The sequence below is a fragment of the Heterocephalus glaber genome, unplaced genomic scaffold (genome assembly GCF_053883595.1).
Source record: "Heterocephalus glaber isolate CG9 unplaced genomic scaffold, H.glaber_assembly_v1.0 deba00000122, whole genome shotgun sequence".
NCBI classification, from domain to species: domain Eukaryota; kingdom Metazoa; phylum Chordata; class Mammalia; order Rodentia; family Bathyergidae; genus Heterocephalus; species Heterocephalus glaber.
The window spans coordinates 40,440,074-40,452,523 of record NW_028258138.1 but is presented as its reverse complement, the minus strand read 5'-3'; the positions used below and the strand labels follow the sequence as shown (position 1 = coordinate 40,452,523).

The 12,450-nt window shown below is 32.0% G+C and overlaps 1 protein-coding gene across 1 annotated transcript in view; it reads right to left on the bottom strand.

The window, feature by feature from the left end:
- Positions 1-915: 915 nt before the first annotated feature.
- Positions 916-12,450, bottom strand: part of Htr1f (5-hydroxytryptamine receptor 1F) — a 203,939-nt gene continuing 192,404 nt past the window's right edge. Inside the window, exon 5 of the mRNA XM_087213997.1 lies at positions 916-7,842. Coding sequence (XP_087070123.1) covers positions 6,701-7,801 — 1,101 coding nt within the window. The 5' untranslated portion in view covers positions 7,802-7,842 and the 3' untranslated portion in view covers positions 916-6,700. The remainder of the gene's footprint in view (positions 7,843-12,450) is intronic.

The window sequence follows — 12,450 nt, the reverse complement described above, 5'->3', positions numbered from 1 at the left end:
AAAAGATTCATTACATGGCACAATAATCACCAGCAAGATTAGTAGAAGGAAATAAACACTGTGGACTTTGTACACTAATTCTAGTTTTTTTTCTGAACTCAGTCACTGCTGATAGGAAGTCAGAACCAGCTGTTAAGGGACAAGCTAAGTGCTCTTGAGTGTGCTTGCTCCAAGGTCTAACCCTTCTTTGAAGGGAGCCAATCTACAAAGAGAGCTCAAAGGGGATAAATGTGTTTGTGGGTTTTCTGTCTGACACAGATTTTTGGCTCCTGATTTCATTTAACACCTTAGCGATCAAGTTTCAGAACCCCTCCAAAGTTCAGTTACTTAAACCACAGCTCTATATGCTAAAGTGATACCAGACTCAAAAATAGGAGGCATAGAGGGGCTGAGGAAAGGGAGAAATAAATAAAAGCAAACAACCACACTTTTCTCCATAAGCACATTTAGTGGTTCATACTTGGGAATATTTGGAAATAAATGTAAATGTCTGTATTTTTCCCTGTCCCCCCCCCCCCCCGCAACATAGTATTCTTAATATATAATAGGGATTTATACTGTACCTTTATGCCATATGTGCACACATGTTTATTTAACCAGCATTATAATCTTTTCATTCTTCTAAATGCCAACACTTTTCCCCTTTTTCTGTATGAAAATTTATTTTGGAGAGGGAAAAGTTAAAAGGGGCTGGTTTTCAAAATTTAGTACATAATCCAACATAACATTCAAAACTGTTCTTGTAAGGTTAGAACTTGGAATAAAACACGTTTGTACTTGAATGTTATTTAGAAAGAATATTTTGATAACTACTTATATTCATATCTTTTAATTCAGAAAAAGAAAAAAAAATCACTGTTCTAAATCTAGTTTTAAAAACCTAAATTCTATTAATTTTATTGAAGTGAGGTGAAGAACCAAGGGTGAAGTTATTGTAGTTTCCACTATTAAATGAGGGAGATTCTCTGTATAGCTCAGATTGTCACAGCACTATGGAAAACTTCAGACAAAATCCATGTCTGTTGCACTACTTTATCTTAGCTTTGTGGCTTTCATACTAGAATGCTATAGAATATTTTGAAATCACTGTTAAAGTCAACACTCATTATTTGAAAAATATGGTTTATTTCACATTTTACTATGTTTTTTTGGCTAAGTAACATCAATTTCCAGCATACATTTATTTTTATCACTTTAACAATAGCAACAAAATGAGCAGATTTTGTATACCATAGGCTGTTAAAATTCTTATTTGAACATTTTCTATAGTTTGGGGGACTGACATTAAAATAAGCAATTGAATATTTGTATCTCTTTTAAAATAAGATTAACAGTACATATTATTTTTAATCAATGGGAAGATTTTGAAAAAATGTGTTTAAATTTTGGCTCAGGTTGAATGGTGTACACACATACAGACATTACTCAATGGAAAATACAAATAAGAGAGGTCCATTATATAACCAGAACCTCCAAATTTTGCATATAGCATATCAAATGAGAACAAGGAAGAGGATGGAAGATTCCTAATGTGTGCATGCATTAATAATTGGAGCTATTTTGGTATAAGTATGGAAAGTAAAATAGATATTTCAACCTTTAGATTGATAGGAAGGTATGGTGGAAAAGAAAATCAAACAACACAAAAAGTTATTTTTCAGTTAATTTCCTATTTTGAACCATCAATATAAATAAAAACAAGAGATTGTGAAGTTGCAATTCATGTTTTATTCTCTCTTTTTTAGGATCATGTACTTAGAACCCGAGTTTGTAGATGAAGGCACAACCATAATAAATGAGCCTTCTTTAAGAACAAGAGGCATTCGTTCAGTTCTATAGCCAGCATTAACATGATGTGTGTGTCCCACAGCTGGACTAATTCTCAGATGCATGCTCTAGAGCTGTGAAGTTTTAGAGTTGGCATTTCTGTGTTTTTTCAGCTAGACAGTTCTCATACCACAATCACATAGCAAGGTGAAGTGAGTATGTGCTTTGATTATTTATTACCTCTTTCATGATGCCCTAGCTAAGTGAAGTTGATAAGAAGCTTTAGCAGCTCTTATACATAGACTGAGTTCTAGAATTTCTTAGGAAGTAAGAATTCTTAATTTTGGGCTAAAGGACATACCACATTTTCTACTTTACTACAGAGATGTTTCCTACTGTAAAATGCTATTTTCTTCCCATTCACACACAAATTGTGGAACAGAGAGGGGCTGGGGACTGTTGGAAAGTATGAAGAGTTATTTCACATGAGGTAGGCTGGATGCCAATAGCTTAATTTTGATTTGGCCGTTTATTTATTATTTATATCTTTAAAAATAGGAATAAAAATATTATCTTTAACAAGAGTCAATTTATATGTTGTATATACATGATTAATGAGGAAGAAATATTTTGAGATTTATTGTTATGTGTAGGCAAGCATTTCTAGAATATTAGTGTCCTATGAATTGCATGTATTATATTGTCAGTAGGACATTTCCTGATCATTGAAAAATAGATTACTTTTCTATTTTTAGCAACTTTTCAGTGTCTTTTTTGATAATACCACACTTAGAAGTAAAGATAAATCAGCTGTTCAATTATATTTTAGTTACTAGAACAAAGTGAACTGGACCTGGACCAGACTTACGTAGGGAAGGAGATCATATTTAAAAATATTTGGGAATGTGTAGAAGGGACATAAAAAAATAAATGTGTCTTAAGCAACATACACTATTTTCAATGGTATAAAAACCAAACACTGAGGAAAGTAGGGAAAACAACTAAGGAATTATTGGAGGTAACATTGTTACTGACTATAAACACAATGATAATTACTTTCAAGGAGGAGGTGGAATTTTATTTGCACTTTGAAAGATAAGTTGTTTAACATTAAGGAGGTAAAAGACATTTCAAGTGGGAGGGGTGAAAAAAGCAGAAAGAGCAATGGAGCCAAGAAAGAGGAATGCACATAGTAAGGCTAGCAAAGAGAGGGACCAGATTGGAGAAGACAGCATTTGCTTGCCCTAAGGAGAGCAATGGTTGCATTAATCATTTTCCTGTTGCTGTAATAAAATTCTTGATATCCTCAAGTTAAAGGAAGAAATGCTTTATTTGGATCATAGTTTCAGGGTTTCAGTCCATAATATGGTGGCGCCAAAGCAGAAACATCATGATGGAAGGGTATAGTGGAGCAAAGCTGCTAGTTTATGGTGACCCAGAAGCAGAGTACAAGGGAAGAGTGCCCTTGAGAGATATAACCTCCAAAAGCATGTCCCCAGTGACCCACTTCCCCTAGGACTCATGTCCTTAATAGCACATTCAGCTGTGGACATCAGCGGATCAATCCACTGATGAGTATAGCAACCTCATAATTCAATCACCTCTCCACCTCTCTGGGAGTCTTAATTTTGTCAAATCAGCACAGTGCAAAATAAGATTTTTTTCAAAGAATGTTATTTTTGTTTTCATTATTAATATAAAGATCCTAAAGCCAGGCAAGGGAGTTTGGATGTTATGTAAGAATCTATAAGGAACTATCATTGAGAATTTCCTTTAAAACACTTAACTATTTAGAAGGTTTTAACCTGTGGCTTGTAGAACTAAATCTCCACACTCAACCTTTGGTATAATCTAAGATTCTTGCTAAAGACTCAGATTCTTGAATTCTAATTTAAATTTACAGACTTCCAGATTTTGGAATATATTATTGTAATGAGCATCACTAATTTTTATCCACGCTGGATTTTTAATCTGAAATTTCAAGTACAAGAGTACTTCCTTCCTGTTGAAAAATCCCTTCCTTTCTCCTCTTCCTACTTTATCTTTAAGCTCAACAGTGTGTTGTACTAAGATGTTTGTTTTCTTTCTAGTTCATTTCCTAACATCAGCTTGCTTTGCAAAAGACCATAAACATTGACACATACATGTGCAGACATCCTCTCTGTTGGGATGTGATAGACCTGAATCCTCGCCAAGCCAAATAACATAAGAGGACATAGTTATTGCGTGTGTGGAGATAGGAAGGTGAGCAAGATAATCCTTTATTAATTGGGTTGCACAATATGGGATTATGTTCTGGTAAAAGAATTGATTTGTAACTGACCCACCCATATAATTATATAATAATAGTGATACAACATATGAAATATAAATGTAATTTTTTTATAAGAATATTGAGTGCAAATGGTTTAAGACCAGTAATATAATGAAAATATTGAGGAGAATAAAAAAAGGACATGGAAAACTTTGCTGTGTCTATATAAACCAATAAGGTTATTTTATCATCCTTGCAAAGGTGAAAATTCTCCATGATCAAAATTGGAACTGTGATTAAGCACAAGCTTTAGCAAAAGACAAGTTTTTGAACATGATTTATTATTACTGTTGCTAAAGACAATATTATACTTTTTTCCTCAAAAAAAGCTTTCATGTTCCTGACCTGATCAGATTGTAAATTCTTTGAAAAAATTCTGTCCATCTTAGGTGGATTTCAAATTCTGCCACACTGTGGACAGACATATTCTATATCAATAAACAAACTATTATAACATTGAAAAGTATTTCAGCAATATTTTTCATTTAAATGAGAGAAAAACAGTGATTCAAAGAAACAAGAAAAATTATCACAATATCATAAGAAAGTACTTTATCCATGACTAAAACATTAATTTGTTTCTAGAAATTTTATTTTGGCAAAATAAGGGTGTAAATATAATCCCTTTCATCCTTAGGAAGACATTAAAACACGTTACTTTAATATGGTCACATTTTAAATTAAGCAAGATTACTTTTGAAGAACTTCAGAATACACCAAGTAAAACTATTCACATTTTCTTTCTACTGCAATATAGTATATCTGATTTTGTAACCTATGAGCCAAAAACAGTATTGTATAAATTCATGAGAAAAGTTTCTTCCTTGAAGTATGAGAATGCATTTCAGCAATAAACTTATGATCATTTCTACCTTCATGTTATTTGGAACAAGTCATCACATTTCCTGTTAATACTTGCATGATGCAGCTGAACTCTTGATGTTTTCACTACCTGCTGTATCCTCTTCCATTTCTCTTGCCTAAATGCTGTTGTATTTGACACTCATTTTACATCAATTCTTTATGAATTTTTTCTGATTTTTCTCAACCAAATTTGATCTGATTGAGATCTCTCTACCATTATAACTACATAAATAATTTCCTTACCTGATTCTTCGTATTTTTTTCTGTTATCGTTTTCACTTTGTGTTGTTTTTTCTTTTAGATTTTGATTTTAAGTGAATAAATTATGTTTTAATTTCCTATGCCTTCTGTATAGTACGTCTCAAAACCTTATATAAAATGGGAACTCTAAATATTTATTAGATTGAGAGTAATGCGTCACAGATACATAAAAAAAATTGATGTACTACATTCTTTAGCACCTACCTGGAAAGTATATTTTACAATACACACAAAATTACAACTTAAAAATAGAAGTTATATAGTTTTCAAATGGTCTTGCTTTATCATAGGCCTTTCCTAATGTGGTCTATTTACACCAACTGGAACACTAGATTTAAAAAAATTCATTGGAAAGTTCCGAGAATTCTTATTGTAGGAACTCTAGTAAAAAAGGAAATAATGTTCAAATCAAAAGCACTGAGATGAAGTATAAAGTAACACAGTCATTAAGATTATATTAAACAGGGCCGGGGATTTAGCTCAGTGGTTCCAGTGCTTGGCTTGCAAATGCAAGGTCCCGAGTTTGATCCCCGGTACCAAAAAAAACACAAAAAACAAGATTATATTAAACAGGGCCTGGGGATTTAGCTCAGTGGTTCCAGCACCTGCCTTGCAAGTGCAAGGTCCCGAGTTCGATCCCTGGTACCAAAAAAAAGATTATATTAAACAAAATGAAATATAGTTTAAATTTTGAAGAAGACATTAGAAATAAAACTATTGTGAATCACTTAGGGTATTTAATGTCTAAAATTTGATTCCTAAGTAAACAAGGGGAAATTATAACTCCTCCTCATACCACCTCTGGAGTAAGACTTCGATTTTGAATATTTATAAGATGTTAATATTCTTGCATCTATTATATTAAACACAAGGATATATTGAATATGCACAAGTTTAGTATCTAGGATTATTTTGCCCCACCTCTCCCACTATAATCATTCTTTACTACCTAAATACAAATACAGTAACAATGTCTCTGACCTCTATATTTACTCCATTCATAGTAAGTGAAAGTTGTTATCTCCTTCCACCCCTATTGTTCTCTGGTAAGATGGAGAAGAGACAAGAATAGTTAAGTAGGAGAAGTGTGTGCATTGTGATGAATTACATCTTTTCTATAAAATAAAAATCACATAATAATACAATAGAATTATATAGAAATTATATAGAAGAAAGTGCTGTTAATTGAAAATTCCTCTTAATTGTTGTAATACACAAACCTGGAAAATCACTATTAGTTAACTTTTTCAGTACATTCCATAGGCAAAATATTATTTTCTATCTACATATATTTTCTAATTTTGACTTTCCTAGGATAATAAAATTAATAAATTTTATGTTCATAATGTTATTAAAATATAAATTATGTTCTTATTCATTTTAGAAGTTTAATATATCTCCTCTAATTGTGTAGCTATTTTACTACTTAATATTCATTTAGTTATACTCCCTCCAAACAAAAGCTTTATTCTTTAATAATAAGCTTTGTTTAAACTAATATCGACATCGCACAAGTTTTTGGAATGCTTTCTTGAAGTCTTCATTAAAGATTGTATAAATCAGTGGATTTATAAGGGAATTGAGATAACCAAGCCATGCCAAAAAGTTTGACATTTCTTCAGAAATTTTACATCTTTCACAGATGTTAACAACCAATTCTTTTACAAAAAAAGGAAGCCAGCATATTACGAATGCACCCAAGATTAATCCCAGGGTAGTGGCTGCTTTGCGTTCTCTTGTGCCCGAGATCTTTTGCCTTCTCCAAGATTTCTCATGCCTGAATTCTGACCTGGGACTTTTCATTGTGTTATGAATTTTATCAAAGTCTGTTGATGGCTCAGATAAAGATTTTTCCAGCATGTAGGGTGTAGAAACCATCTTAGCGCTTTTCTCACCACTCTCCAAAAGGACTTGGCCATTCAGCTCCTCCTTTGCAATTCTACTTGCTTGTCTTTTGTGGTATAATGTTTTTGCTGCTCTATATATTTTGTAGTAAAGGATCAAAATCAACACAAGTGGAATGTAAAATGCTCCAAATGTTGAGTAAATAGTGGAAACAATATGGTCATGCTTGATGATGCACTCATCATCTCGGGTGGTTCCTTGATGTCTCCAGAAAAGAGGAGGCATAGAGATAAAGACAGATATAATCCAAACTATTGTAATCATAATGCCAGCTTGCTTGGGAGTCCTTTTCCTGGCATACTCAACAGCATCTGTGATGGCCCGATAGCGATCCAAAGCTATAGCTGAGAGATGCAAGATGGAACAGGTACAACAAATAATATCAACACTCAGCCAAATATCACAGACCACTTGCCCCAGAATCCAGCTCTCTCTTACAATATACACAATGCTGAAGGGCATCACCAACACCGCTACAAGGAAATCTGTGACAGCCAGGGAGCAAATTAAATAGTTAGCTGGGTGGTGCAGCTTCCTGGTCACAATTATTGCAGCAATGACGAGGGAATTGATGGTCGTTGTCATCAGTGCCAGCCCCGAGAGAGTGAGAGACACCAGGATTTTGGATGGCATTCTGTTTAACTGTTCCTCTGAGGTCAAGTTTTGATCAGAAGAGTTTAAGAATTCCATTTTTTTGTTTTAAAAAATCAATACAGCTGAAAAATTGATACCTGTAACAAAGGAGGGGGAAAGAGTTCAGAGAAAGCCTGAAGAACTTTTCTCTTCCTTTCAGAATAATCTTTTAAAAAGTATATGTGTTTGTTTGTCTAGAACATTCCATAGATTAAAAAAATGTAGATCAGAGTGTAGATATTTTTCAATTAAAAAGCCTCATGAGAACAGTAACAAATAATAGCTTTCAAAACGTTTCTTAAAATATGACTGACACAAAACAATATTTATGAGTAAACTAGCCAATTATGCAGTAAAATCTCTACCATTATAGAATTCCTTTTAATAACTACATTAATCCTGACTGTTTTTTTCTCTGTATATAGCAGGAAATGTTTGAAAGCACATGCCATTAAATATATACTTACGTATTACATAATCCAATGTAAGAAAACATTATATTAAAGGCAATATTCAAAATCATAAATAATATACTTAATTCAAAGTTACATTGAGGACATTATTATTGGAGTTGTGGAAACTAAAGGAACTTTAAATACATTTTAAATCATGGGATAGAAATTACATTAAGGGAAGTGAGTAAAAAATTATCTAGCATTCTATGATAATTTTATCAGATTAGGTAAATGTCAGTGTTTAGTAGTCTTTGTGGATGTAAGTAGTTAGTTTGGTTTACAAAGATAAAATAAGATCAGTTGGAGTCAAATGGCCTTATGACATTTTTCATTACAGCGGTGGCACATATGACCAAATAACCCACTTACCAAGGTGAACTTGCCAGTGAGCTGAGCTCACCATAGCACTGTGAAATGAAAGTGACGTTTCTTCAGAAGTCACCATTGTAATGACCACATTACCTTGCCTCTGAAAGAGAGCTCTCTATCCATGGCTTATAATTGCTGCTTTTGTTTCTATTATTTTAATTAGAAGTCAAATAAGAACAATTGGACTGTAATGAAATATGATTAACACTTTTATAAGATAGTCCTCCTCCTAATTAGTCTTTTCTTTTGTTTAATAATACTTTAGCAGCTACTTGGACCTTAAGGAAAGACAGAGGGAAAGTGGAAATCTGGAATTTTATTCTTAGTTGTAATTGTTACTATACTGTCATATTTATTATGTTATATTAAAATTTATAAACAAATATTATTATATAATTATTACTGAATTATATGTTCATGATATTTCCTTTAAAATGGTAATGTTTCAATTGTTGAAACTGATAACATAATAATTTTAAATGTTTAGTATTTTTATATCAATTACTTCATAGGAATATAAATAATAATATATATGATATAGTTAAATATATTATAAAATACCTTGAATCATATTTGCATTTGGGTTACCATACTAAATGTAGTTTTGATTTTCAGATATTCATTAAAGGCAAGTGCTGCTAAATTGAATGGCAGAAGAAATTTGAATATCTTCTGTTGAAAAAATTGGTAGTTGTTTAGTGTGTAATTGAGGAGTTGTTGCATAAATATCTACATTAAAAATATCAATGCCCATTTGTAAAGGGCAACTAAGACAACACAGATAAATAATGGAGACTAAATTCTCCTTAAAAATTCTAAACTTGGTCTTTCTCAAATTTAGTAAAATTTACAAATTTACAAGCCTGGAGAGTTTGTAAAAACATAAATTGCTGGATTCTGCCTTTGGATTTGGTGATTAGATGGGGCCCTGAAAAATCTTCAATCCTAACAGGCTCCCAAATAATGCTAAGGCTAGTGCACCAGGAAGTCAGGTTCCTGCCTGAGTCAACATGTTTGCTTCTCATCTGTTTGTCTATTTTTCCCCTAGTGCAACAGCATATATAAATTTCTGTCCACTGAGACCAGTTCTGACATTTCTGTTACTCAACTTTTTCTGCATTGCTCTTTCTCAAATTCTTATTGCTTAGAGTTTCTCAAGTAAATGATCTTCTACCTAATTTTTCTTTGGCTGTTTATTTTATTGCTATCTTCATGTAGCTCTGGGACTTTCTGTTAATTCCCCTTTACTCACATTGTTTCCCTTCTTTTCAACTTGTTACGAAGGTTATGATATATGACCATATTTACTAAAATCAATATTGGATCACAGGGCCTAGAATGCAATGAGGTGCACATAGATGCTATTAGAATTGTCATTAAATATTTTCAATATTAGTGAACCTCATAGTCTTTATGTATTTTCCAAGAAACATTCTTAGTGGTCATATGTGAAATGCTTTCTCCAAAGCCAATAAAACATATTAGAAATATGGTAGATGAATTAATTTCTACCTTACTTCCAGTACCCCCATTTTCTCATCATAAAATTTGTACTATATACTCATTAAAAACACAATAGTTTCTTAACTGGCTAATTTTTTTATAATAGTGTTTTCTTAGTGTTGTGGGAATTGATTTAAAAGTGTTGACATTTCACACATTTTAAGCAAAAATAATTTTTCACTTTAATTTGCCTGAGAGTTTTGGCATAGGAGATAATCCTGAAATTATATTTGGAGTAGAATAGTGAATAAGAAAAACTGTTTGGAAATAGTTATGTGGATTTTCATAATAAAAATCCATGCTATAAGAAAGAGGACTAGCTTACAATTAGAAGCTGAATTATTTAATAAATCAGTTGATTTTTCTAGATGTTCATTTGTAGCCTTTAAATTAACTATAATAAAATGGTACATCCTTTACATGGGGAAAACATCAAAATTTTTATCATAGCTTAGAATTATACAACAAAATTTATGTCATATAAATTATATTACCGCTAACCAATATTAAATTTAGAAACCTAATTAATCTTCTGATATTTGTAGATAACAAAGAAAATAGGAGAGTAAATGCAACCAATCACAATTGGGTTTAATGTTCCTTTTGTCTTATTTTCTTTGTTGTTTACAATTAGAAATTTAATAAATCATTAGCCATCATAAATTTAGGCATGACTTCTCATCAGATTTCTTTATGTTCCTTTATATTTTAAGTTATTACTGTGTGTTCTCACAGTGTTAGGGACCACTTTTGGGTTACTGAGCATGCCTCTCCTACTTTATAAACAGACTGAATTCTGTAATTCAAATGTTTTACTGTGAAATAATCAAGATTATTTTAAATTGAGACAATAGTTTCATCAGGCACATCTACCTTTTTTGATCATAGCAGAAAGAGAAAACTTCCTCAGGGTTTACTCAGCATGAATATTTGCCACTTTGTTGATTAGTCACATGATGTGTTTATTTCTTGGTTTATTCACAGCATTTTAAATGTAATATTTAACATATTAAAGTGTGTGTTTGATTTTGATGCTCCACTTTGTCTTTACATTAAACTATTAGCTATTAGCTCCTAGATGCATAGTTTAATTTACTTTCTATTGTGATAGATGGAGGGTGTCATAGCCAAATAAATTTTATAATAATATTATAAAAAGGTAAGAGTAAAATTCAATTCTATCAATATCTCACAAGAACCTACAAGTTGGCTGTTTCAATTAGATTAAAAATAATATTCATCTTTTCTGAGTGTTTACATCTATAGTCATTATAATAAGTGCTTTTCCTGTATTAAGCCATTTAATCCTTAAAGCTGCCCTATGAGGTAGTCTCATTATCATATTTGTTTTCATATTTAAGAAAATTGAGACATAGAAATTCAATCAACTTCTCTATAAAGGCAACATAAATAAATGGTGGAACAAACCTATTCTCTCAATGACTATTTATCCTTAAGAAATTACTTAACAGCTCTATTTTAATTATGATGCCTGCAAAGTACAGTACCTGCATAAAGTAAAAATTTTGTTACAAAGTGAGATGCATGTTTAAATGGAAGCAATATCCAGTGGAATGAAGGTAATGGCCAATAGGAAAGTATTTTTATTGTTTTCTAAATTGTTTTTGCTGCTTTTCTAACTCTGAAATTTCCTCCACTCTTTTATTGCTTTGCTTCCATTTATTCATCTAAGAATTATTTATTGGGGCTATTTATGTGCTGATTAATCTGATGGTTATAGAAAACAAAACAAACAGCACATTTTTCTTGTTTTTTAGAAGCTAGCCACAACAATGAAGCAGATAAACACAGTTATACAAAGCAATAAAAAATTTCTGATGGTGTATATGAAGAATCCTCTAAATCCCACTGAAGAGGAATTAATCATATTATTCTAAAAACAATGAAAGCCTTTCCAGGAAGAGAGATAACTATGGGCAAATGCAGAGGCATAAAAATGGAAGAAGCATTCAAACACCTGAATTATTTGATGTACTGATTACTTAAATACTGCAAAAGCATATTAGGTATTGGTTAGAGGTGAGCAATGGGCATAAACTGAGGAAGACAATGAAGGGGCTTGCATGCTATGACGAGGACACTGGAGTTTATTTTGTAGGGAATCAGAAGTCTCATAAATGTTTCAGAAGGGAAGTAAAAGGATAAGATCTGTGTTTAGGCAAAGTAAAATGTGCAGGTGAAGTAGGACTTGAAGACCTGGTACTGCTCCTTTAGGGAGAAGGTATAAGGTAAGTGATTACAGAATGCGCTTACAGATGCAGGTGAAATTAGAACTTTAAAAGGTAATTGGAATATAATTGGTCTAGTTTTTTCTTCCATCAGGGATTATATACAAAGAAAAAGATAAATGGATTGTTT